Genomic DNA, 26,979 nt, shown 5'->3' on the forward strand with positions numbered 1-26,979 from the left:
GCAAATTTGATGTTATATTGTGAAGATACAAGTTGTCATTGTAAACAGCAGCTTTTCCTATGGGAGAAGAAAATAATTAGGTTTATGCTTTGCCAAAAATCAGAATTATATTTGGAAGTAAAATTTTGCCTTTTAAACCTAAGGTCAGTTTCTGCAATGTAAACTGATATTTGTGAATTAATTTGCGTCATACATTTATTAAATAGAAGTCTTGTTGCATTTCCATGTATTGCACTTTATCTTTCTATATATGTTTTGATTTTCTTTAACTAGAAAAATGGGATCCTTTAGGGACAGAGAAGGGTAACTGCCCTCAAACTGTAATTTCCCTTTTTGTTATGAGTATTCACTGCACAAGATGAGACAGCCTCTCCCACTCTGTGTCCCCTGTGTATATTGCCCAGTACCTGGGGATTCCAGGCACTTGCACGTAAATTACTCATTGAACAAGGGAATGACCAAGGGAATGCCAGGGTATGTCAAAGGCACATCTTTGGCTGTACAGGTAATCTCTGAAGCTGATATCTCTTGCAGGATCTTTCTCAAATCAGATCATAACTTTTTTCAGAATTTCCCATGTTGTTTGTGCTGATGTCAGACACCCAGGGGTACTGTGCTCCAGAGGCACGGGCTGGGGCAGGCAGCATTCAGACGTTGTGCTGTGCTCTTCTGAGGGCAAGAGGCAGATCTTGTGCTTTTGGTTTCTTTATAGGAATCAAATCCACTTAGCTGAAAGCTGAATAAAAATTCTAGTATTTTAAGAGATTCCTGACATTTATTGCAAAAACTGCTGTCAGGAAAGAATTGGGTTTATCTTAGCAGAGAGATGCAGTAAGGAGAATTGTCTCTGCTACCTGTCTTGAGATTGGGTAAGGTGTATTATAGGAAGGGAAAACAGGAGTATTAGCCTTCCTCAGGATCTGCAGTTCAGGGGATTCATTTGTTACTTCCTTTTGTCAGCATAAGTCTTGTCTTGCCGTGCTCCAGAGCCATCAGTAAGAGAGTGAGCAGCCCTTATATGTACTGCTGAAAAGTATGTGCATGGCACAGTATTGTACTTTATGGAACAATATTATTGGGATAAATGTCTTTTCCCAAAAGAAGCTTAAATGCCCATTACTTAAGTTAGTACTTCCAGGAAAATGTTTTTACCTATAATCTAATAAATGTCACTTTTGTGGTTTTGGGGTTTGTTGTTTTTTTTTTTTTTAATTTTCTTTTTCTGTGTGAGGGGCTATGAGGAAAAGTAACCAGATGTAGTATTGGCTATTTGTTTCAACAACTTGTTTGGCCTTTTCTGAGGTGGTGCTGATATACAGATTCTTGTGTTTCTTCACACAGGTGTCTTACACCTCTTGGAACACGGGGAAGAATACACGTTCTCTCTGCCCTGCGCATATGCCCGCTCAATTTTAACTGTTCCCTGGGTAGAGCTGGGAGGAAAAGTCAACATTAACTGTGCAAAAACTGGGTATTCTGCAAGTATTAACTTTCACACCAAGCCCTTCTACGGTGGCAAATTGCATCGGTGAGAACATTTTTGTTTGTTTGAAATGAGATCGATCTCACTGTCTTAAAGGGTTGAGTGTTGTTTGCAACGTGCATTGTAAGTGCTCTGCTGGCATCATTGTTTTTGGATTTCTCTATAAGAAATATAACACTATCAAGTTTCAGCATCTTACAGAAAATATCTAGGTAAAAATACCTTTTTGTAAAGACAAAAATGGTAGTTCTTATAGTAGTAGTTATTCACCTGTATGCATGTTTAAAAACTAACAGGTAAAGGACATCCAGGGAAAGTTTGCATGGGGTTGCTTTTAGCAGATTCTAGGAAGTATGCACAGTTGATGCAAAAGAGCACTGGCTTTTTTTCAGACATTTTATAGTAAGACTGCTGTAGATTAACCTCATGCTAATATAGACAAGTAATTGAGGAAGGAGAAAATTAAGTCGTAGTCTCACAAAGAATATGTTTGCAGAGCATTTTGAGCATTTTGCATTCAGCTATTTACTGAATAGAGTTTATTTAAATGTTTCTTAGATTAAATATCTCGCAGATCATAATGAAATATGTAACAGCCTAGAACATCAGAATTTCATAGATGTGCGTTGCTGTCACAGGTTGTAAAAATCAGCTGTTTTCTCTGAATGACTTTTCCTGAAGCAGTAGGATTAGGCCATATTTGTTGCTCAAAGAAAACAAAAAAATCCACCTTGCTCTTTAAATTTCCATAAAGGGTCTGAATTTAAGTTGCAAGCAAAGCTTCCCTGTCCCAATGGCATTTGGAGAACTGAAGCTTATTAGTAGTTCTGTTTCACTCGGTGCAGTTTGAAAGTGACACATCATTTGGGTTTTTTTCTATGGCTCATGATGTATCTTCCACTTTGCAATAGCTCCTCTTGCGTCATAAAAGATAAGTTAGAGGATGTAGTTTTAGTTCAGTGATTTAATTTTGGAAGCTGTTGTTATTTGTGTCTCTGAAGTTAGTCACAGACGTAGAGGCTTTTTAAAGAGAGATCTGTTCAAGGTACTGTAACTATTGAAAATTTGACATGGTGATGATTGGACATTGCCAAAAGAATCTCTTGATGGGAAGCAGCAGTGTTGTCATGGTTACCCAGAGCGCACGGGAGTTGCTATGGCAATGGTATGGATTTTTTTGTAGAGTGACCCTTGTTGTTAGACCTCAGCTGGATGTTGGCTCCTTGGTCCTGTACCTCTTAGCTGGATGAAATAGAGGATAATGATAACGAACAGCTAGACATGTATCAGTCATGCCAAGATTACAAATAAGTGCCAGCAGGTTTTTATCACTAATAGTGGTTCAGGCAGCTACTGTGGTCTGCAGTGCTGGCAGAGGTTGTGTGTCAGAGCAATGCAACCTGGAGAAATAAAGGTAATGAGAGTTTAATGGAGCAATTCAGTACTGCACCCCAGTAGTGAGTGATATAACTTTGTTTACTTTCAGCTGAGCAGAGACAGTAATTTTGTGATTGATATTAAAATACTGGATGTCAGTGCTGTCTTGTTACCACACAATGCTTGGAAAAAATCAAGCTGTTAAAGTTGTGGGGAAGTAACTGCAGAGTCTGACCTGGCTGATCCCTGGCATCCTGTGGATTCAGGCTGTTCAGAGATCTCTTGGGAGGAGGACAGGGACTCCGCCATGTGTAATAGCTTTGGTGAGGTGTGGAAGTCACAGGATGAGAAGCAGCACAAAATTAAGGCTGCTTGCTTGTCAGCTGCTCTTTCTGCTGTTTTCAGTAATTGTTAGTGCTTCTTAAAGTCCACAAAAAAAATATTGTAAATGTGCTTTTATTGCTCCTGTTTTTTTCAACAACTGTTAAATTTTTGTAGTGGAAAACTCTGTGCTCTGTGAGCAGTGCATGCTTATCAATTTGGGTTTTTTAAGATATTTCTCATGAGGTTAATTTAGGTTCGAGCTGCTGGATCACAATGTGACAGAAGTCCTGGCAGCTGCCTCCTGCTGTGAGCTGGCTGTGAGCTTTCCCCCCTTGCCCTGGAGATTCCCTGCAGCTCTGCTTTGGCTGGCATCCAGTATCTCTGTGCTGGCGGGTCTGACCTGTGATACTTGTTTCATTGCCTGAGAGATAAATTTCTCTATTTTGATACCAGGACTGGGGAGGACAGTTAGGTACAGGCACAGTGGGAAGTGACTAGTGTGGGTGGAAGAAGGGAAGTGGCACTTGTGTCCTGTGCTCCCTTTTCCTCTGAGTGTGGCACCAGAAGTGCTGCTTTCCACTCTCCTGGATGCAGTTGTTCAAAGGACGTCAGAGCAAGCCAGTGGTGTGCAAGTTAGCTGTTCTCAGCTGCTCACAATAGAATTCTGGAAGGAGATGAGCCTATGCTTTGTGTGAACACTGGTGAAATGCAGGAAGGGGAGCTGGAAAGTGGTGAGTTTTAGGGAGGTTGTGTACAGATAACTGCAGTTTAATTGGAGCTGGAGAAAGTATCTTTTGTGAATCCTGCAGCACCTTACAAGTAAGAATCTCTCAAGTCTGGTTTGCATAGTGCACAGACTCTTTTGTTTCTTTGTTTCTAGGAGAAACCTTCTGTTTAAGACTGGCAATTTGCTTGCCAAGCCATGCTCAAACACTGGGTCAGGATGAAGTGGGTGTCAGGAGGTCTTTGTGGAGGTCTTTGTACAGGTCTTGAAGCTGAGAAGAAAAGTATGCATCAGTGTGTGCGATTGTGGTGATACTTGAGCATTATGCTACACCTTGAATGAAATACTGCATGTTAGAAAGACATTTTTCTTATCTTGTTATTGGTAGAGGTTTCTGGGAAAGAGACAGGGAGCAAAAGCAGTTCTCCTGATTTCTAGTTTCCTACCTTGCTTTCTGCCTTTGTGTCTGCTGCTTATGAGAGCAACATGCGAATGAGACCACCTACATAAGGAGAATATTGACATGTAAAGATGCGAGATGACATGCCAGCAGGTAGTGAGATATATTCTTGCTAGAAAGTTTAATTTTTATTTTTTAAGTCTGAACTATGTATCTGATGTGATACTTCAAGTGGAAATGATCAACTGCTTGTTATATGTGAATCCGCCCGTGTGAGTTTCTTTTTCATTTTCAGTTTCCTTAAGAGGCTTGAAACAAGCTGAACCCAAAAATGGAGTTTCCTGGGTAACTTGAAGAGAACTAGAGCAGCGAGTGAAAGCCACTTTGCTCTTTGAGCTTCTCCACACAAATGCAATTCAAATAACATTTTTCTAGGCAGTGTGACAAGTTTGCAAACTCATCCAGGACTGAGTGATTATGCAAGGAATAGTCCTCAGGTTTCTTCAGCCATGGCTTTTTAAAAATAAATTTCTTTCCTAGAGTCACAGGTGAAGTGAAGCAGAACATGACAAACACGGTGGTGTGCAGAGTGCAGGGGGAGTGGAACAGTGTGCTTGAGTTCACCTACAGCAATGGGGAGACCAAATACGTGGATTTGACAAAGCTCTCCGTGACAAGAAAACGAGTCCGGCCCCTGGAGAAGCAAGGCCCCTTTGAATCTAGGTAGAGTATATGTTTGCTCTTGTCTGATCCTTTTTGTCCTAAGCAGTCTGGTGAGTGCCTTAGGAAAACCTGCAAATGTAGATAGTATTTGTGGATAACGCTTAGCAGCACCGATCTTTATTTTTTATGTTTTTTAAAAATAAAAATCAAGAGCATAGTAAAAAGTGCACAACCCAAGTGCAGGCACATGGGTGTTTGTCTCCTATTTATGAGCAGAGGGTGTTTCTTTGAGTTCACAAAGTGCTTTCCAGAACAGAAGCTCCCTGTTAGTTTTGTTTTTACTCATCAGCTACATAGCAGGGCAGCTCCTGACATCCTCACAAGAAACTGCTTGTTGAATAACACTTCCATGGCAGTTTTAAAGGGTTTGCAAACAGACATTAGATTGGCACTGCCAGAACCTCAGAGCCATTCCTACATGCTCCCAGTTGCTGGTGTAGCTCTAAGACTTGGCCGTGAGCCCTCACCTGTGCTGCAATTCTCTGACCTGGGCTGATTTGTCATGTGTATGTGGAGAGAGTGCTCCTGTTCCACAAGAACTGCCTGCAGTGATCTTGCAGTTCGAGGTGGCAGGCTGGGAAACCTTTGGAACAGTAAAGTTACCAGTTTATTTTGTAGGAGGCTGTGGCAGCATGTGACAGAGTCTCTGCGGGATGGAGACATCGATAAGGCTACAGAGCACAAGCGAGCCCTGGAAGAACGGCAGAGGAATGAAGAGAGACTTCGTGCTGAAACAGAAACACCTTGGTGTACTAAATATTTCCTTAAAGATGTAAGTTCCCAAGCAGTTAGCTGCTGTTAATGAAGGCAGAAGCAAAGCTGTTAAGCAAGCAGGTGCACATATGGGTCTGTGTCCTGTCAGAATATTTGGCCTTAGATCTTACAGTTTAGCTCTGTGGGATCCTTAGGGGTAAGGTGACATAAGAATTCTTAAGCATGTAAAGGCATGACTTCATTCTCCACTTTCCAAATGCTTGGATTTTGTGATGCCCTTGCATCAAAATGTTTGCCAGTTTTCTGGTCCAGTTTCTTTTACCAAGCAAGTCCTCAATGGCACATGGAAAATAGCTTTGCATATACACATGTAAGCAGACTGTAACAGTAAATGCTCAAAGCAAATAATCAGTAGTACTAATTTTGCTGAGGTGGTGTGTGTGTGTGTGTGTGTACCCAACATGTTACTGTTAGCAAACAGTGATGCCTTTTCCTGGTCTTAAAATCAAGAGTCAAACACGGTTAGAAGGGGAAAAGGAATTTTACCTTGGTATTTATTTCAAGGATCCTTAGGTGCACACGTCCAGGTCGAATGCACCAAAATGCACCCCGCAATGCACACCCCCAAAAGATCGGGTATAACATTATAGGTTTTACTAATTAGCATATCAATCAAAAATTCCCCAATGAGAGGCTCAAGTGAGCCCCCCTCCCCAAGGAACCTTCCCCTGGATGGTTCTATCTTAGTTTACAGAATATGTTCTGGAGAGAGCCTTGGGGTCTGGGGCACACTGATCCCTAGCTACAAAGCTTCTAAAATGTTTAGTCTCTTAGCTTGACAAACCAGTCCAAGAATGTAGACAAAAAGCACTAAGAATACAGAAGTTGTAAAAAAGATATAACAGGGTTATAAAAGAAAAGGCAAAAAATCTTCATGGCATCAGCAGGAATGAGAGTTCATTCTCAACTTACACTTCTTTTGTTCTCCTACATTACATTTTGGTTAGAGCTTATTTGTTCAGTGTCTTAATCTGTACTTCAGTAATAGTAGTAGTAGTAATAATATAATAAGACTTTTAACAAAGTGAACTACAGCCTGCCCAGGAGGATTGGGGGATGCTGCTATGATAACTTTGAAATAGGCTTTTCTTGTGATCCACGTGGTGAGACCTTGCTAGTGTAGAGACCTTTGCTGAGCCTTTGCAACAGGAGAGTTCTTGAGTAAAATTTATGCTGTTGTAGTTTAGATTCTCCTCACAGTGCAAGCTTTATCTGTTACAGTGCAGTAATGTAATTCCCCCTCTTCTTACTAGATCACAGAGATGGGAAGGGTTTAGAACACCAGCTAAAAAGTTACCTTTTCTTGGATATCTTCCAGGTTTGTTTTGTGAAGTTCAGGACAAGTTAGCTCCCATGATGGTTTTTGTTCTCTAAAGCTGTGTTAGTATAATTAGCTCAAAGTTAGGTAGTTGCATTATTAGTATTGTTAGATTTACAAAAGATGAAGTTCTGTCACTAGTTCAAGATACAGATGTACTCGGAAAACGTTTAAATGTGATCCTGGGCACTTCATTTCTGGGTAAGCTGTTGGGCTGTGTTAGAGCTGATAATCCTGGGTAGCTGCCTCTCTGCTGTCTGCTTATGTGGCTTCTTCAAGTAATTTGGATCATACACCTCACAAGAGTGGCTTTTTGACTGGGTTAATTATAAGTGCAGTCAGCTCCCAGAGAGTACAGTGGCTTGGCAGGAGCCTGCACGTGTTCTGAAGCAGTGTCAGCAGCCTGCAGTGCTGATCTCTGTGCCTTAATCTGTGGGAGGTAAAGATACCAGCTCTGTCCCTCTGCTGTTCACAGCCATCAGTCCAATAGTTTTGTGAAGGCAGTTCTCCCAGGGCAGTGTCTTTATTATAACTGTACTTTCTCTTTAAATTGCAGGGAGATGGCTGGCTTTATCATAAACCCCTCTGGAAAACAGTGTCTGCCGCACAAACTCAGCAAACGGACAGTAACTAGAAAAAAGCTGCTTTAAGATGAGTTTTCTGATTTTCCTCTCCTTTTCCTCTGTCTCTCTGAACACAGTAATTACACTGAGTTCCCCTTTTTATGTAATTGTGCAAGTTTAAATGAGCATAAAGAAATAACTATACTAGGGCACTTTAAAGCTATTTAAAAAAAAAAGGTAAAAATCCAAGTTGTAGAGACAGACTTGCCAGGTACATTCAACCAACTTGTTTTTTTCTATGATCCAAGAGATTTTACCTGCATTGTGTAAGATTCTTCTAAGTAGATCAGATTGCAAAAGCTGCCTGAGAGAAGAAGGAACCTGTTGGATTTCGGAGTGACATAGGAACTCTTTTGGAATCTGTGTCAAGCTCTTTAATCACTGAAACCTCCTCAGTACACATGTAGACAACAGCAACAAAAAATTGCTGCTTTTATGCCCAGTAATTAACCTTCTTGGCGAAAACTGGAAGGGTGTTTGGAAGATGTGCCTGAAATCAGTATTAAGAAACACCTGGATCATGACGACCTTTTCTTCGGAGAGAATGCGTGCATGCATTGGAGGAGTATGGGATGTACGTAGAGACTACTTTTCTTTTCTATGGATTTATAAAAGCAATTAGAAGTGTAACCATGGAGAAATTTTTCCTCTGAAACATTTTAATATACTTGAAATAATTGACTTGAATTGGAAAAGTAATTTGAACACTTTTCAGCTCTAATTTTATTAAATCTCTTTGAGTGACTGGTTTTTCTCAAGTTATAATGTAATGAGATCTGGCCTGTTTTTTCTCCTCCAACTTCTCTTCTTGAGGACTAAGGCTTTCAAAATGAACAGAAAACGTACAGTTTTGTATTTAAATTTCTCTGCCCATCTAATTGTCTCAGAGATGAAGTATCAGTGTTACAAACTGTCCTTTGGGTTATTTTGTTTTTTCTCCTGTGGTGGTGTTCAGAGCAAAGCAGTGAAATGTGACCTTGAATACATGGACTGTAGGTCCTGGTTTTTCATGTTACCGTAAAAAAACCCAAACAAACAACTGATTATGCTGAGGACTGGGTATTGATTTGAAACGCAATCAGATATCAGGAAACTGTATTCAGGTACAAACATCCTTTTTTCTTTTTTTTTTTCTCCTTTTTATAACTATTTTATTGAAGTCTAAGAATTGCTGGCAATTAAGAATAGTACTTACTATGGCTTTCGTTATTGTTGTAACTACAAGCTACCTTAATTTTTCCAACAGTGGTGCCTTAATCTGTTTTTTCTTCTGATGTAGTCTTCCAATCAGTGTATATAACATTATCTGCCACTTCCCAGCCATGGCAATGGCTGCACCTGATCCAGCATCATGAGAACTCACAACTGTATGATCTGGTAAGATGTTTTCCATAGAGAGGATGCAAGTGTAAGAATGCATCAGAAGGTTTAAATACCCATGTTAACTTTCAACACAAACTGTAAATCATGCAAAACAAAACAAAAAAAAAAGTTGGGTTTATGCACAACTGTTTTGATCCTCTTGTACTTTTTTTTTTTTTGCTGTGAAATGCACTGAGATCTCAATGCGAGTCATAGTCCATTTGTGAGAAGTGGGGGGGGATAATAAAGCTACAAAATGATTCATTTGTTCTGTCTGCTTTCCTAGAGATCAGGTGACCAGGAAGGAGTAGGTGGTTGTTTTCTTTCATGCTGGAGATCTGTCTGGGCTTTCCTTGGTCCTAAAAGTGGGATATTTTGGCACTGTGTGCTTGAGTGGTAACTATTCTCCAGCAGAAGAATGTTTTAGGCCCTGCTTGTCTTGTTTGTGATATTCTATACAACCATCCTGTTGTGATAGTTTTGGATATCCATTGGGCATTTTCATGTTTAACCAGGAATAAAAATAAAAACTGAAACAGTGGGATTAGTTCCTCCTTGTTTTTGGGTCTGCAGCACATTTGGGGTGTGCTCTTTGGCCAGTTCCAGGATTTGGGGTAGGAGTCATGGTGGCAATGTGTGGAATTCTTCCACGGTTCATCAGTACCTGCACCAAACTGGGGCTGGTAGAGAAACAGATTAACACTGTATGCGTTTCATGGTTGTTTTACCTGTGTCACATGGCACATTTGCTTTAAACGAACAGCAAGGGCTGTGGTGCAAGGTCCAGCTTTTAGTATTGCAGTGATCAGAGCAAAACCAAACCTTTTTCAGCTGAGCATACTCCAGGGATCAAAGTTAAGCTTACTGAAATAGAGACTTATGACTCAGTCACTAAACTCACCTTAAAATTTTGATTTGGGAATTTGTCAAGGTGATGGCTGTAAATGAGACTGAAAAGCTCCCACGTTGATCATAAACTCATTTGTGTTCCTTATAAAATACTATTAGTAAAGTTATTTCTCTTCCTCTCTCATCTGGTATGCTTGTGGTTTCACACTGAGAAAGCTGTTACTAATTTTGTTGTGTAAAAATAGACCAAATGCTGAAGCAATATTTTGATAAAATCCATGAAGTGATTTCTTTCAACATGAAGATGTTTCTAGGAAAAAAGAACATAAAACCTTCCTTTGCTCAAGTGATCACCAGAACTGGAATGGTTCCTGATGTGGATTTAGTTATGATGCATATTTCTACTTCTAGAAACAAAGGACATAGTTGAAAACAGTTTAAAAAGAGAAAAATGAGCCACTGAATATCCAGCTTAAATTGTAATTGTGATTCTTCTGAGAGTGGCAAGCACCCTGCGGACTAATGAATGTATTTTTAACTCTGACCAGATTTGATTCTCTTGCATAACTGATGTTGTTTCCATTCTGTACCTTCTGGAGCAAAGGGAAGGGCTCAGTGCTGCTTCCTGTGTAGATACTTGCTAGAACCACAGTGTGTTCCAACAGGGAACATGGCAAAATAGGACATTGGCTTATGTTACCTTCTGTCTTCTTGGCTTGATTGGGCCCCACTGAAATTAAGAGCAGAATTCTCATTGATCTCAGTGGTTTTAGGCTCCCTGAATCATAAACAGATCTTGGATCTTAAATAAGTGGCTGTCTTTAGAGGTGCTGTGCAGCCTGCTGCTCATGGAAAACAGAGTGTGACAAGTCACCCCTGTTTAACACAGGCATTCAGGTGTGTAATCCTGATGGATTGATGGAAAAAAACGCACTATGCAAATCAGCTTGTTCAAGATTTTAGGCATGGGTAGGGGAAAAGATAAAGTTTTTCAGCATATTTATAATATGAACTCAAGCCAATTATGAAGTCTGTCTACCCTGGAGAATTTGGATTTCAGCCATCAGAGTCAGAGATGCAGGCTTCAATGTCTAGTTTGCACAGACTGATCCCCTCTGTCCCTGTCACCTGTGGGAAGAATAGGTCAGAGTGTCTTTTAAATCCTTTTGAGCTTGGAAGAACAAGTGAACACATTCATCAGTGTGTCCAAACAACTTGGTGCAGAACTTGATATGGAAATTCTGCACAAAATACTATGGGAATGAAAGATTGGGCAGTCGGTGGCAGGGGGAGTTTGGTTTGTTTTCCTGTAGATTTTTGTCTCCCTGACAGAAAAGCTGCCTCATGCTCTGTTTCTCTTGTGCCAGAGCAGTGGTTATTACAGTCAAGAAATGAGACTGAAGTCAGGTGGGTGGAAAATGTGTATTTGTGGGGAACTGAGGAGGGTGTGCTTCAAGAGAAAAGGGTTAACTTGAAAAACTGTAAGGTGTCAGGAGGTAGCAGCCAGGTGAAGATTACTGAGAATGACAGGTGTGGTCACAGTTGCAGGTGTAATAAGTGGTAGCTAAGCAAATTTTTTGTTATTTAGATTTGATGCAACCTAATTCATTCCCCTTCTGTCCTTCTTTGAAGTGTTTAGAGACAATTTGGTTCTAGGCTTTTAATTTAGCAACTGTAAAAACAGTCCAAGGAGGTGGAAACAATAGCTAGAGAAGAAAAGGTTTTTATATGGGTTGGTGTTGTCATAGCTGAGCACTTTAGAAAACCAAACCAGCCCTGCAGGTCTGCTTCCCTGCTCCACATCGGGGAGCCTCGGCTGTAGAAAACTTGGAAGGTTTGCTCCCTTTCTTTCTGGGCTGATCCATGCAGCTGTGTGGTGGCAAGCAATGTATTCCTCTCGGGTGCCATCCCAAAAAATACAGCTCTGTGTAGGTGTCAGGTATGGGCTTGCAGGGCTTAGGAGCACCTGAGGTTTTTGATCCCAAGGGTGGAGGGATTTGCACAGTACCAGGGTTCAGAGGGAGGTGTGACTTACCTTTCCTTAACTGCTTTCCAGGATAGAGGCAGCCTGGGTTGATGTGGTGATCATGGGAATTAAGGTCTCAGTTCATTCTGATCGTGTTTCCCCAGGTGGGGTAACCCAGCAGGGGGGTGTGAGAGTCGCAAGAAGAGTTGGCCAACCCCTTTGTGTTGACACTGTTACTGTGGCACAGGTCTGGCTAGAGGTGACTGGAGACTGGTCTGATGGGGGAAAGGGTTGCCTGCATATCCTGCATGGAGAGTTTTTAGGGTGAAGCAACCATGTCTACACTGGTGACTTCTCTCTCTCTCAAAGAAGCATCACACACCCACCTGAACTATCAATTAACCCAGGAATTCCCCAGTGAGGAAAGGTATGTTGTAGTTGCATTGTATCAGGCTTTTACAAACTGGATTATTGTGGATCTTTGCATAATGTTGAATGAGTGATTTTCTTGGATGTCAGCATTTCTTCCATTGAGGGTGTGGTATATCTCATGATGTCTTTTTTTGCTGCTACAACAGATTTTGTATGTGTGTATAGGCCATTAAAAAAAGGAAAATTGTTTTGATCACTGCAGAATAAGTTAGAAAAAAACTCATGATGACAATATGGAAGGAATGACATGGAAAAAAAGACATGGAATTCAGGTGCTTATTAATAAAAGATTAAACATTGTCATTTTAAAAAATAATAAAAGGAATGCTTTGCATCATTATACATTTTAAGTAAGTACAAAGTCAGTTCATATAATAATGTTGCACTTTAACCAAAATATTGATTCCACAGTTCACTGTATCTGTGGGAGGAAACAGATCTTATAAATAATTTATGTACTAGATCTTAGTTCCATTTTGAAAAACAGTGAGGCTTTTTTCCCTCATGAGCTAAATGCTTCTCCCTTGTCCTCTTGTTCCTCGTGATGAGGACTTTTGCCTGCTGCATCACTGAATGTTTCTGCTCCCGTCACTGTCCTGGTGCTCCCCACCTGGAGAAGCTGTTTTGCTGGCCTCGTTGTCCGTGTTGTTGTTGAGGATGTCATCACAATCCATTTGTGCCATCAGGTTGAAGCGCTCAGCCACGCAGTGGGCGGTGAGCCGAGCCTCGGGGTCGTGGTCCCAGCACTCTGTGATGGTGTCGCACAGGAAGCGCATTCCCTGCAGTCGGAAGGGCTGAGATTAGGATTGGAAGGCAGGAAGAGGAGGATCTAACACAATCTCGGTGGTTTACCACACTTCTGACAGCCTCCTGCATAAAGGCTGGTTTTGGCCAAGCTTAAGCACAAGAGGAGTCAGCCTTGGTAAGTTGTGGAAGTGCTGATGCTTCCACTGGCACTGCTTGTGTTAGAGCAGCAGCCTCGGCTCCCCCGGCATCTGCTCCCAAACATTCCCCATGCTCCCTGGAAACTGGCTTGTGTTGGCTGTGAGATTTAGAGCCTGTTTCCATCCAGCCCCTATTTATTTCCTGTCTCAACCTTGCCCATTTGGATCAGAGAATCTAAAATCACAAGGGGCAGGGGAGGTGTGGATGGTGACCTGTAGGCTGCTGGCTGAGCCCAGGCCTTGGGGTTTGAGCTGCACCCTGCCTGTTACATCTGGGGGAGGTGGTTTTCAAAGGTAGGTTTGGAAATAATTTCTTAAATCTGACTTCTTGTTTTAGTGGCATTCTGGAAGGGTGTGCTGTGCCAAACACTCATTGCAGTGTGCAGCTGAACCTTGTTCTCTGATCACAAAACAGCCTTTTGGTTGAGATGGGATGAGGTGCTTCCCAGTTTGCTCCAGAGCACACAGAGTTCCTCTCAGCTACAATGCTTATGTCTCCCAGAAAACTATTTTTTTTTGTCCAATTGTGTAGGGTTCTGAAAAGAGCCACAATATTTTGGGCTTAGAAAGAAAATAAATGGTAGTATTCAGCTGGTGCTTTTCCCACTCTTTAGCTAGTAACACAGCTAGCACCAGAAGCTGTGTTGAACCTTCCCTCGCCCATGTAATTCCATCATGTGCTATTGCTCTTGGCATCATTGTCAACTAAAGTTGGAACACAGTGGAAAAATCATTATTCTAAATAAAGCTTCATGTTTTTCAGTGGGTTTTATGTATTTCATAATTTGCAATTAAGAGAACCCTAAAGTCTCATGTGGACCCACACGGGGAAAATCCGAGTCCTACAGAGATACAGGGTCAGTGCCATCTGCCCTTCTGCACCTTACTCAGAACTCACTACTCTGTGCTAAGGTTCGTTGTATTAAATCTTCCACAATGGACACAAATTGGAGAGAACAGGATTGTACAGCAAAACTGACAGATGGTGTGTTTCAGCACCTCTGACGTCACTCACTAGCTTAGTTGAAAGGATTTGAGGGTAATTGATTACATGCAAAAATGAGCTAGCTTAGGTGAATCTTTTTAAGTCAGCCTGTTCTCCAACAGGACATCCAAGATTCTCTGTACTTATTTTTCCCTGAAATCATAACATTTATTTGCAGTTTGCCTTGTAGTGATGATGTTCTCTTGAATGGTATAACTGGAACATCTTGTTTGGCTTACAAAATGGACTTAGTTTGGCTTTTATATTTGGTATCTGTTTTTCCAAGATTCCAAAGAATGCTGAGTTGTACAAGTGTATTTTTAGTGGCAATATTGACTTAAGCTTCCACTGCTCCTTCCTGTCCTGCACCAGCCTCTGGTTGTGCCAGTACATCAGTCTGTTTGGCTGCTTTGTGAACCAGATTCAGAAATTTACCTGGCCTAAAAAAAAATTTTTTTTTTAGTGTGGTGGTGTGTGAAACAAGGTAAGTTATCTGAGAAACTGGGGATGAATTTCTTTGGCTGGCTTTGTTGTGGGGCTTTGCAAGCAAATGCCCTGAAGCTGCTATTGGGTGAGTCAGGCCTGTCAGGGAAATTAGTGCTGACACTTGCTGAAAATCAAACCATGGTCTTCACTTGACTGAGAGCAATCCTGATGGTTGAAACGCGGAAATAGCATTTGGAGCTCTGCAGCAAACTTATGGGTGGGAACACCTGTGGGTGCCTCCCATTCGGGTGAGTGACTTGTCACTCTTTCTCGGTGTCACCCAATGCTTTCTCACACGGGAAGGGAAGCCTGGACCCCCGGAGTGGCACAAGCCGGTGGTTTTCTGCTGCTTCCCAGCAGATGGTGCTGCCCAATTCCTCATCCTAGGGAGACCGGTTGCAAAATGCCCGGAAAATGCTGTAAAGCCAGGCTTGTAAAGAGATGTTTATTACACCAGCAGAGATTAGTCAGAGAAAAACTTTCAGCAACACAACGTGGCTTTGCTGTTCCCCTTCCCCAGTGACCATCAGATGGTCCAATAAAAGTTCCCACCTTACAAGCTTTGCTCTGTTTGCCTGCTAGACCAGTCCAACTACAGCAGCATTATTTCTGGGAGGTGACTGCAGTCAGCCTCCCTTCAGCCCTGGGAACAGCACAGTTATGCTCATGCTCTATCAAAGTAGGATTTTTGACAACCCAAGCCTCTGTATATTTTTTCTATGGTTTCAAAGTTTATCGGAGACCCTGGGAGGTGAATGTCTGAGGTGACTACTCAAAAGGCTTCAAATATGTGGCACTGCTGATTGAAGTTCCTGTATTTGCCTTTGTCAATGTAAAGGGCTGGGTGAGCTTCAGAAATGGACTCACTGACTGATAAACGTCCCGGGGGTCCCACAGAAGCCACGGATTCATTTGATGCTGTTTGCAGTTTTGGGCAGTCAGGTCAGCTGTGAGTCTTTGGACAAATATGGTTTTGAGAGGAGACGTTGTAGGGAATGTGTGGCCTCCTAAGGTCGAGAAACTTTCTCATTCCCTCTGCAAAGCCTTCCTCTGTGTGCCAGCAGGGCAGAGTGGGAGCAGAGGCAGTGTGTTTTACGGGTAGATATTGCAAAATGATGCACTGAGCACTGCAAGGCTCTGAAAGCCAGCAGGCTCAATGTTCCAGCTTGATTTTCAGGTAAATGGGAGTGTTGATCAGCAGATGGTGTTTTTCCACGAGACATGTGAAATTCAGGAAGTACCAAAGTCAGGCAAGATGTGGAAATCACAATCACCATGCTTGTTACCCTTCGTGTCCTTAGTGTGTGGCAGAAAGTGTTGGCCTGGGGCAGAGGACCCTGTCAGGGCCAGGAGGGAGCTCTGTTTCTGTAGCTGGTTGCTCTGGGTGTGCTTGTGGGTGGTTTTAGTAGAGCACATTTTGTTACTGCTGAGATACTCCTGTTCTAGAACACTGGGTTATGCCCTCTGTGCTGACACACTTTGCTTTCAGACCCTCTGAAGGCTGGTGAAAGACCTCCCTTGACAAGCCTCGAGCCTTGCAGAGTCCCTGCTCTCAGCTTTACTCCCTTTTCCTGAGTGTTTCACAGGAAGGACATGCTTCCTGGTTTGCTCTTCCTTGTAGAAATGGAAATTTCATGTTAAAGGTACTTTGGAGCTTGAAACCTCCACAGCCAAGCAGGCAGAAGGCTGGATGCAGCTCTCTTGCCCTCTGTGCCTGCTGCGAATGGCTGTGTGTGAGGAGCTGTGTGTGAGGAGCTGTGTGTTTCCTCAGTGTTCCAGACAAGGTGCTTAGGAGAGAAGCAGAGTGAACTCCAATGATTTACTGTTTCATGAGAAGAGCTGCACTGAAGTGCTCCATTTTCCTGTTATCCTTAGGGTAGCTGAAACCCATCACCTGGCATTCACAGCTTCCTGACCATGGCTATTGATCAACAAATGCTGATGTACCATGGCTGGTGGCTTTTGTGCAACAAAGAAATGAGTCCAATGGGACTTGTGTGGGCCCAGCCATTCACAATGGAGCTGGAAGTAGAGCCCAGGAGTTCTGCCTGCTTTTCCTTTGACTATAAATTTAATTTTTCAGGCTGCGTTAGTGAGGAGGGACAACATGTGTTGCTCTTTTCTGAACCAGTTGCTCCCAGCTTACCTGGTGCACCAGCCAGTTGCTTGGGATCTCGGGCCGGCCTCTGCCATGCAGCACAATGTCCCTCATGGTGTCCACACAAGGCTGCTCCTGGACTTTGGACCCAAAAGGCAGCTCATAATTCTTTACCTCTGCAAGGAAGCAACAGCAGCATCACAGGATGTTTCTAATGAATTCCCTGCTTTGTTTTGATATGGCCCACTGGATGAGAATGGATTTGTTTTTAGCAGTCTGCAAAAAAATAAGCTAATTTGGAAACAATTGAGAATTTGAACACAGAAATGTAGTGCTGGGTTTTCACATAAAGGTTCTTTTCAGAGACAGCACCGAGGAACGATCTGACCTTCTCCCTGAACCCTAAAGATGCAGTACAAAGGACATGGTTTGTCTTTGGGTGTGACATATTTTGAGCAGGCAGAAAGTATTGTGCTGGTGAAGGATGGGAGGGGTGACTATCATATGATATTTTCTGGATTTCTGCAGCAGGGATGGAATGGGTTAGAGGAGAAGTGGCCCTTCCAGAAGAGAAACCCCATGTCGTGGGAGACCAAGGAGAAGCTGGCTGTTGGCAGAGGTGAGAGGCCACCCTGGTTTCTGCCAGGTCTTGCCCAGATGTGAATTCAGGTGAGATACAAGTGGAGAGAGATGGCCTGGGATGCTGGCGTGGGAACAAAGGATGCATGGGGCATCTGAGCCAGGCAAGGGCCAACCATGGGGATTGCAGTGCAGTTGCAGCAGCTTTCTGGCCAAGGGTTGGAGGTTTCTGCAGCTCTATGGGCTTGTATTGTGAGTGGCTGGGATAGAGAAGGAAGGGAAAAGGGGAGCAGGCAGAAGCCAGGCAGGGGCTAACTCCAGGGCAGTTAATTAAATGTTTTGCTACACACAATTTCAGATGCCAGGGTGTGACTCTGGGAAATGACAGGGGATGTCACACTGTCAGGGGCTGGGGTTTGTGAGTCCCCATTGCAACATAAGCACTCTGGTATGGTCTGAAGAAGAAAATGGTTTTGAGGAGGCAGAGACACCTTTGGCTCTTCCTGCGTGGTTTGCTTTTTATCACCAGCACAGGCTCCATGGGGCTCGGCAGCTCGGCAGCTTTGAGCAGGGGGTGGACCGGATGTCCCCATGGGGTCCTGTCCTGCTCCTTGACCACGGAACCACCCCCTTTAAGCCATGGCACACAGAGCAGGGGAAACTGTCACCAACTCTTGGCAGCCCTGCAGAGACCTCGGCCACCCCAAGTCACGTCTTGTGCCGTCAGTTGGTATGTGGCAGTAAGGGAGTAAAAAGGCACACAACAACCATGGTGCAGTGCTCCTACCTCCCACTACTTCACATCTGGAGGCCATTTCCCACAAAACAAGGGCCATGGAGTAGACATCCATCTGCTTGAAAGACTCCAGGTCTTCCAGGTTCACTCTGGACTCCAGGACCTCTGGGGCCATGTACCTGGCAGTGCCCACCTGCCCGAAGAGAAGAGAGAGGTGTTAGCAGCGGTGGATAAGGACTTTGGCCACAGGACAGGGGCGTGGCTGGCAAAGGCTCCTCCAGAGAGGGTTGGTGGGTCATACTTGCCTGCCCGCTATTGGCAAAGTCATCCACTGTCAGGGAGGGGTCGAGGCGTATGGCGATGCCGAAGTCGCAGAGCACGCACTCCTGCTCGTTCTTCACCAGGACGTTTGTGCTCTTGATGTCACGGTGGGCGATGGGGATTTTTGGGCGGCCGCAGGCGGTGTAGTCGCTGTGGAGGTGGGCCACCCCGCTCACCAGGGACCCAGCCATCTTCTGCAGGTCCATCCAGCTCAGCACGTGGCGGGAGAGGTAGTCCTTGAGGTTGCCGCGGCTGTGGTAGGCGGTGATGAGCCAGTACTCCCGGCGGGGCCCCGTGCCCCGGTCCTCGGCAGTGAGGAACTGCAGGACGCTGTCATGCCTCAGGCTGGTGTCAGTGAAGATCTGGCTCTCGTTCTTCCAGGAGGAGTATTCCTCGCAGGGGAAGATCTTCACGGCCACCGTCTCGTACTGCCCTGAGCGGCTGTGGCTCAGCTTGGCCCTCCACACCTCCGCGAACTGCCCTTTGCCCACCATCTCGTCCAGCTCGATGGGGAGCAGCTCAGCGGGGCGGCTGCTGGCGCAGCCGGGGCTGGTGCCGGCTGGGCTCTCATCCATCAGCACGGACAACTTCTCCTCCCGCTCGGTTGCCTTCCCCGGCTCTGGCAGCGCCGGGGGCTGTCCCTGTTTCCCACCCCACGCCTTGGCCCTCTTGCGTCGCTTCTGCGTGCGGCAGAGGTAAAATATCACCGTGATCATCACCGCCACCAGCAGCGGGGGCAGGAGGCTGATGGCAGCCACTGGGATCACCTCTTTGCTCTGCAGCATGGAGTAGCCTGAGGGGAGGAAAGCAAAGGCGAGATGCTGCTGCTGCGGGTCTGCCGCAGCTCGTTTTCATCACGCAGAGGAGGAAAATATGCAAAGCTGTTAATGGAGCGCAGCCCTTTGTGGGGCCGCACAAGGGCCCATCCCGGCACAGAACCCAGATGTAGGCACTTAGCAAGAGGGGGGGCTGACTGGTTTTGGTCTCAAATTCAGCTCCATTTATCAACAGAAGACACAGGCCAGCATCATTTGGATGGGGTACTGTGGCACAAGAGACTGCAAAGGGCCTTTTGGGGGTCCCACGTGCTGTTTGTGCTCATGGCAAGGGGAGCTGGGCTGGAAAGAACAGTGATAAATCCAAGGCAAGGCTTGAACACAGCAAATCTCTGAGAGGGCTTGGGGCTGGAGCTTTGCTGGACTCCTGTGGTACACAGAGAGCCAGGAGGGATGCTGGGGGTGGGCAGTGTGCAGGACCACCAGCCCAGGGGAGTGCCGGGACGCTTTGCAGGATAATTAGCACACAGGAGCATCATTTCAGCACTTGTCTGCTAGTTCTGGCATCTCCTTCCTCAGCCCGTTACAACAGCAACCCCAAAAATCACCAGGGCATGGCTGCATTTGTTTTGTTTCTGTTAAACCCCCTGCTGGCCTTCAGATTGCTGGGGGGAGGACATGCACACAAAGCCATAACCCTCACACAACATATAATTGTCTGATCCTTTGATGTTCGCGATTCCTGGAATAAACATGCTGACTTCAGTAGAGATATTCAAGTAAAATCTTACTCAGAGGTTTTTCTGCCAAGTATAATAACCCAGGGGAAGAGGGATAAGAATCATTCCATAAGCAAAACTCTCGCTGCTTGACCTCAGTGTGTGGAGATCATAATTCAGGTTCTGGAAAAACAGAGCATTTAGCTATTTTCCTTGGCAAATTTCAAAAAAATGTGCTGCAGCTAATTTCTGTGAGGCTGTGAAAGCGTTTCTAAAATAGGCATCAGGTTTAAACCACAAGATCAACCTAAACTGATATAAATCAATAACTAACTCAGGAATATGTTTATTTTGGAAAGTGTTGGGCTTGGATATCACCTACTGCTTTAATGGATTTACCCGATGCTTTGGATCCCATCTTTGAAACTGAAGAAAGAGAAGATATTTTTAAGGGAGTTGCGTGCACAAGTCCCAAAAAGGGGAAGTTAACACAACTCCAGGAAATTCCTTCATGAGGATGCCCCTTCCTGATGGAAGTCATTTAATACAATACAGGGGCTGTAGCAGGATTTAGACCCCTTCTACAGAGAGCAAATGTAGTTGCTCTGGCAATGACCGCAGGTCTGTAAACCCACATCGTGTTGAGCATTGCTGCCTGGGTCTATCCATCCCTGTGGAGGGGACATGGACCTCCAGGGCCAGGCTCAGCTGGGGTAGAGGTGGAAAGAACTTGGCATGATCCACCCTACCCAGCATCTTCCCAAGGTGTCCACTGGGATCCTGTGTGCACAGCTTTAGGAAATGATGGCTCTGTGTGTTCATTACTGCGATCTCTGAGCTCTGATGGAGTCCCCTGCAGCCCCAGTGTGAGGGCAATGCCACCCAGCAGCCCAGACCTGAAAGCAGAACTTAAGGAATCAAGAAACAGGAAAAAATCTGCCTGCTTCCGCTGCTGGAGAAGTGCTTGTCTCTGTTAGATGTTTCTCTGCTCAGGAATTGTCTATACCATTGAATATGACCACAAGTAAATATTTAGAATGCAAATGATCCCTTAAAGCAGAAGAAAAGGAGGTAAACAATGGGGTGTGTGAGCCTGGGGCTTGCCTAAGCTGGTCTTGTGGCCCATATCTAAGAGGAGAGAGTTGTCAAATACCTGCACTGCTCTTGCTCCGACTTCCAGCACTTTCTGCGCCGGCTGACAGGAGGAGGCTGGATGTGGAGCCTTCACTGGGGGCGGCATTTCCAATGAGCCAGTTGTCATTTTTGTGTGAAATTGCATATCCCAGCATCAGCTTTGGGATTTGACTATCTCTCTCTAGAAGTGTGTGTACCTGTTGTGTTTGGCTGGGGAAGCAGCAAAGAACCGCCAAATTTAGCATCATTTGCCTCCATTAAAGTGGCTTGTTTGTTCAGACAATTTACATTTCATGTGATGTTTTTCTTCTTTCCTTATGTTGCAGGAGAAGCTATGCTACTGGCATGCAGGTTCTGCTTAGACTCATCTTCAGTCTCTCCTTGTTCTGTGATTATGGAAAATTGGAGGTGTTTCACTTTGCTTTTGTTACAGATCACATTCTTGATGGACACTTGGATAAACCTGGTCCATTTGGAGTTGAGGAGGTTTGGACAAACCCCCAAAGGCTCAGGGTCTGGTTGGAAATGTTTCCAAAGTATACGACCCTCCTGAGGTACAGAAATAAGCTGCCTCTTAGTTTTCCCTCCTATGGATTTACAGCTCCCGTTGGATCTCCAGCCATGTGCAGCAGCGAGCCAAGCCACGCTCACGTGTGCTCAGCACCGGGGCAGCTCCAGCTGCCCCTTCCCGGGAGAAACTGCAAGAATTCCCAGGAGAGCAGCAGAGAAGGCATTCCTGCATGCCAAGCCCTGCACCCCAGCGCCTCCACCTCTTCAGGTTACAGCTTCAAGGGGTGCCAGCAGTTCCCGTGGGTGTGTTGTGGGGCAGGATTTGCTCCAGCGCAATTTATTTAAAGCTTTCAGAGCTTTTGACTCACACTTGGTTACATCAGCTCCTGGGTCCCCCAGCTGATTTACCCTGTGCTGAAGGCACAGCCCACTGAGAGATATGGTGGATCTTCCGTCACTTAATGCTTCCAGGCAAAGGCTGGAGGTATTGCTGGGAGGAACACTTTGGCCATAGACAAAATGCCGGGCTCAGTAACAGGGTAGCGATTTTAACTGGCTTTTATAGAGGGGGGTCAAAGAAGATGGTGAAAGAGCCTCTTCTGCCATTGCATCTCCTACTCCACAGGAAACACAAAGGATTTGTCATTGGCACTGGGTGCTGCTCCCCCCATAAATAGCATTAAAAAAAGCACTCACCATTAGTGTGGTTTTCAAAGATGAGTTTGTCGTTGCACTCCTGCTCGTCCACACAGCCACAGATGTAGATGATGCCATCCTCGCTGGGCTGGTGGCTCATGATGCAGCGCGAGGTGTTGTAGTTGGGGACCATGAGGTTTTCAATGGGGCGGTGGGGGTTGTGGCAGAGCGTGCTGATCCTGATGCTCTCATTGTCCTGTCTCCTGCGTGTGACAAATGAACCAACACAGCATTGGCCTGGCAGCTCAGCCTGTGTGTCACCTTAAACCTGATTCTAAGATCATTTCTTTCAAGGTATGTAGGGAATGACTTGTTTGCTGTGGCTCTGATATAATTCTACTTACATGTACTTACAGGACCAGTGATGGGGGATGACTGGCCCTGCACAGGCTACAGCATTGCAGCTACTCCTGGGTGCGTTCAAAGGAAATTACAACCATTAATTACTTTTCGTTACGATTAATTACTTTTCCAGGGACAGCCTCTGCTTCATGACCTGGTGGTGCAAAGCGGGAGGATGAAGGTATGGAGAGATTTCACAATGTCTTTGAGGTCAGCTGGGCAATCAGACATAAAAGCCAAGGAAAGAACCTAAATTTGTCACCCTCTCCCTGGTGAAGTCCCCTGGTTTCAGTGCTCCCCACATTTTCTTGGGGCTACCAGGTAATTTGACAGAGGAGCTCCAGCTGAAGAGTCCTTGGAAGGTGAGATCCCTTCTCCATGAGCTGCCAAGGCTGGGCACCTGGAGGACATGAGCGTGGGGCCAAAGCTGCTGCTGTGACTGAGATACCCACTCAGGACAAGTTTGGATGATCCACATAAGTCTCTGCAGCAAGCAGAGTGAGCAGCAAGCAGCAAGGCTGGCCTGGAGGTGAGCCCTGCCTGCAGGGATCTTATTCTCTGGATGAATCTTAGAATGGGATGGGAGATGCTGGGAGGGGTTGGCAGGTTATTTGTGACTGCGTAGGTGCCTCACCCCATCTGGTACATGATACAGGGTGCAGCCCCATCCTGTGCAGTGGGATTGCTTCCCTGGCAGGGGGATTCCTGCTGCAGGGACCTTGCTTTTTCCTGTAAATGTAAGCTGTTAATGGGAAAAACCCAGCAACATGCTAGATTGCTTACCCAGGATTTAAGGTGGCTTCTCCAAGTGTGTGTAGGAGAATTTGGGGCGGGGGGGGATTTTGTTGTTTGTTTGTTTAGGTTTCTTGTTGTGTTTGGCTTTTTTAAAAGTCCATAATGCAAAAATTATGTTGAGGCGAACTCCTACTGAAAGCTGGCATACAGCATTCACGCTAATTAGCAGGTTGAGATAAAGCCTAGCGATAAGTGCTTGGCTGGCTTTCACTTTGGCAGCCAAATTAAAAGGGAAAGTGGAGGGAAATCACTTTGGGCAGACCCAAATGGATGTTTTTTAAGTTTTGCTCATGGGGACCAAAAAGCTGGGGGAGGCACTCTTCCGGGCCAAACCAGGCAGTGTGTGCTTGGCCTGAAAGGCAAGATCGCGTTTCCTGTCCAGGCACCTCTCGCAGGAGCAGAAAAGGGCTTTTTCCAGGGGATGGGAAAGAGGTGGGATAAACCCAGTGGGTTAACCCCAGTGTGGCGCCAGCTCAGATATCCATGTTCTGGATGGGGACTGACCTTGGCTGCACCCCTGCATGTGAACTGAGGATTCACCTGCCTGATGCAAGAGGACATCATAGGTTTGGAGGTCAGGGTTGCTGGTTTGCCCTTGGGTTCAGCTTGTAAAGCTAAATTCAGAGGTTTATGGGAGTTTATAGGTCCTGCAGCAAACTTGCTACTCTTTGTGTCAGGCACTCAAAAGCTTAATTTATTTAGAAAATAAACTGGTACTAATTACAGGGCAGACCAAATGATTTTTTTACTGTGCCTTGTAATTTTAATTATAGTGGAGTCAAGGAAAGAGGAAGAGAAATGCTGAATTACTGCAGTGATCAGTAATCCAAGCACAGGAGTACACACTTGAACCCCTTCCTCCCCCCGTCTCCCCTTGGGGAGGGAATTTTCTCTCACCATATGGCCACGCAGATCTCATAGGGGTCCTCGCAGTAGGAGTTGAGGTTGCAGTTGCTGTAGCACACCTTCTCCTCGCAGGCCGGCGGTGTGGAGTCGCACCACTTGCACAGGTTGGTCTTGAGGCTGCGGCGGGCGCCGGCGCTGCAGGCTGGGGAGCAGAGAGGGGCTGTGGGTGAGCGTGGAAGAACAACCACCATTCCAAGTGATTCACACAGCCAGGGGAGAAGGAGCCTCAATTGACCCTATTTCTCCATGCGGTTTTTTTTTTAAAGGTTTTTTTTGCTCTCCTTTGCCCAGTCAATTGTGCTTTGTGTTATTCCAAAGCCTAGAGGAGATGGGAGGATGCTCCCATCAGGCAGGTCCTGCCAGACAAGAGCCTGGGAAACTGCAGAGAACCACGTTTTCCCTCTGTGTTTGCCGTAGCATTTATCATCAAGGGGAAATTCACTTCTTCCTCTACAACCTAGGCTCAAATTGGCATTTCCCCTCATCCCAAGTACATTTGGTGTTGGAAATGGGACATCTCCAGTCTCTGTGTGCCTGAAGAATTCATTTATTCCCCTCCCAGCAGGAAGAGAGGTGCTGGGGAGGGATGTATGGCCAGGCAGGGACAGCTCCTTCCTCTCCTGCTGTCTCCTTGACCTCCCTCTTCCTATTCAATGAGGCCAAGCTGGGAAATGTGTTTGCTACCCACTCCCCAAGCATCTGTGTATTTGCAGTAAAGGATGGGCTGAGACTTCTCAAGCTCTGTGGCAACAGGGGCTGCTCCCTCCAGGGCTTCATTGCCCGCTGTGCCCCATCCCAGCATGAGATGCTCTCCCACCTCCGGAGGCCAGGATCTGCCACAGCAGCAGGAATAACTGCTGCCTGTGGGGAGCTGCTCTGCCTGTATCTCACAGGCATAGCATTATCTCTATTTTTATAGAAAGGGTGCATGAACCATGCTTGGTTAAGGGATAAATCCCAGCTAAATTTAAACTTCCTGTCTTAAGGCTGCTAAATGGCTTAAAAAAAAAAAGCCACTGAGTGGCTTATGTTGAAATATATATTTATACTTTTTTTTATGTAAATATGTGTACTCTAAAGTGTTCAGGTATGAACTCAAACTACAGTAGCTAATTTTTTTAAATTTTGAGCTGTCTGTGATTCTCTGGCTGCCATGTGCCTGAACCACCCAGCCCCCATGGCAGTCATGGCTCACTGTGCTGCCACAGCCCTCACAGAGTTTTCCATCACCAGCTGTTAGTCTGAAGAAAAAAAAATTGCAAAATCCATGACTGTGGCTTGGGAAGCCTCAGCCCCTGCAAACAAGGCCCTGCTGATCCAGCACACCCATGGGCACCCCAGGTCTGTCAGCAACATGCAGGAACTCTTACGTTCTTTGTGGTCACCTCTGTGACCCGCCCGTGTTCCACAGCCAAGCCCATGGACCCTTTTAAATGCATGTACTGTCCCAACAGCAAAAAGGGGTTTTTAATTTCTCTGCTCCCCAAATCCAGGGCATGCAGCCTGCTCTGACAGCATCCCACGTGCGGGCTCTGCTTCCCTCACTGGCCCAGACCCCCCTCCCTGCGACAGTCGTAAAGAGCTGCTGGAAGGCTCCCACACAGAAATAAACCATTTACAAGCTCCCATGGCCTTGTATGTAGGGGGGGAGACCTGGGTGCAGAGGAAAAGCCTGTTGCATCTGAAGGCTGGAAGGAGGAAATTTTGGTTTAAATGACCCATGTCAGGCTTAAAATGCATTTCAGCAGGGATTGTGTTGTGTCAAGTTTTGGGGTAGCTGGGAGCAGGGTAGGTGAAGATGTTGCCCACAACCTCTTGCTCAGCATCCTCCCCATCCATGGGGCTGCTCTGGTCCTGCTGGGCTACCCTGAGATTTTGTGGGTGATCTCAACAGATCCAATGACCCACGTCCATCCAAGGTGTAGCTACTGAAACCATGGCCTCAGCTGGGATTTGAAGCACCTGCAGCGAGTATGAGCTACCCTCACCTCCCTGCCTTGCTCAGCTGGGGCAGGGCTTGCAGAATCTCAGGCAAAACTCCACTGGAGGATGAGAGGTTTGGGTGTGGAACAGAAATCTAGCCCAGCATTTTTTGTGTGCAGCCTTCAACCTACAGCAACAGCCACCACACCCTACAAACTCCATTTGCGTTATTTCGTGGGAACAGAGAACTGAAGGTAAACTGGTTTCTTGCCCCAAAGCCAAGCCCTACCACACCCAGGCCTGTGCTCTGGTGGTGTCACTGCCATAGTTCCTCTTTCACCTCTTCAGCTCAACCCATCCATGCCGCGGTTCATGCTGTACTCACACAGGCTCATGTGGGATTGGCTCAGCACCATCACTCCAGGGATACCTGGAGGCCCTGCAGAGGAGCAGCAAAAGGACAAATCCAGGTTGTGGATGCTGCTGGTACCCACCAGGTATGTTATTTACTTATTTGTGTCAAGGGTTTGCTTGAGATCTCAGAGCAGAACATCAGACTTGCCAGTATTGCACTGGTGTGTGTGGTGGGGATCTTGACTTGGCTGCGCTGTGCAGGGGGGAAGCCAGGACAGATGAAGGAGTTAAATATGGAAACAAGATCCAGAAATATAGCG

At 45.5% G+C, this 26,979-nt stretch overlaps 2 protein-coding genes across 2 annotated transcripts in view; one reads left to right on the top strand and one right to left on the bottom strand.

Moving 5' to 3' along the window:
* The window catches only part of OSBPL11 (oxysterol binding protein like 11), a 39,874-nt gene extending 30,506 nt beyond the window's left edge, over positions 1-9,368 (top strand). The window contains exons 10-13 of the mRNA XM_042040320.1: positions 1,342-1,528; positions 4,849-5,031; positions 5,650-5,803; positions 7,680-9,368. Coding sequence (XP_041896254.1) covers positions 1,342-1,528; positions 4,849-5,031; positions 5,650-5,803; positions 7,680-7,757 — 602 coding nt within the window. The 3' untranslated portion in view covers positions 7,758-9,368. The remainder of the gene's footprint in view (positions 1-1,341; positions 1,529-4,848; positions 5,032-5,649; positions 5,804-7,679) is intronic.
* A 3,263-nt stretch (positions 9,369-12,631) lies between these two features.
* Positions 12,632-26,979, bottom strand: part of LOC121670318 (TGF-beta receptor type-2-like) — a 30,754-nt gene continuing 16,406 nt past the window's right edge. Inside the window, exons 2-7 of the mRNA XM_042040321.1 lie at positions 24,374-24,524; positions 22,340-22,542; positions 18,489-19,297; positions 18,235-18,376; positions 16,917-17,044; positions 12,632-13,134 (exon numbers count right to left, since the gene is read on the bottom strand). Of these exons, the coding sequence (XP_041896255.1) occupies positions 12,922-13,134; positions 16,917-17,044; positions 18,235-18,376; positions 18,489-19,297; positions 22,340-22,542; positions 24,374-24,524 (1,646 nt within the window). The 3' untranslated portion in view covers positions 12,632-12,921. The remainder of the gene's footprint in view (positions 13,135-16,916; positions 17,045-18,234; positions 18,377-18,488; positions 19,298-22,339; positions 22,543-24,373; positions 24,525-26,979) is intronic.

Source organism: Corvus kubaryi, unplaced genomic scaffold (assembly GCF_017639235.1).
Source record: "Corvus kubaryi isolate FWS band 111438036 unplaced genomic scaffold, C.kubaryi_AGA036_p1.0 37396, whole genome shotgun sequence".
In the NCBI taxonomy this organism is placed as follows: domain Eukaryota; kingdom Metazoa; phylum Chordata; class Aves; order Passeriformes; family Corvidae; genus Corvus; species Corvus kubaryi.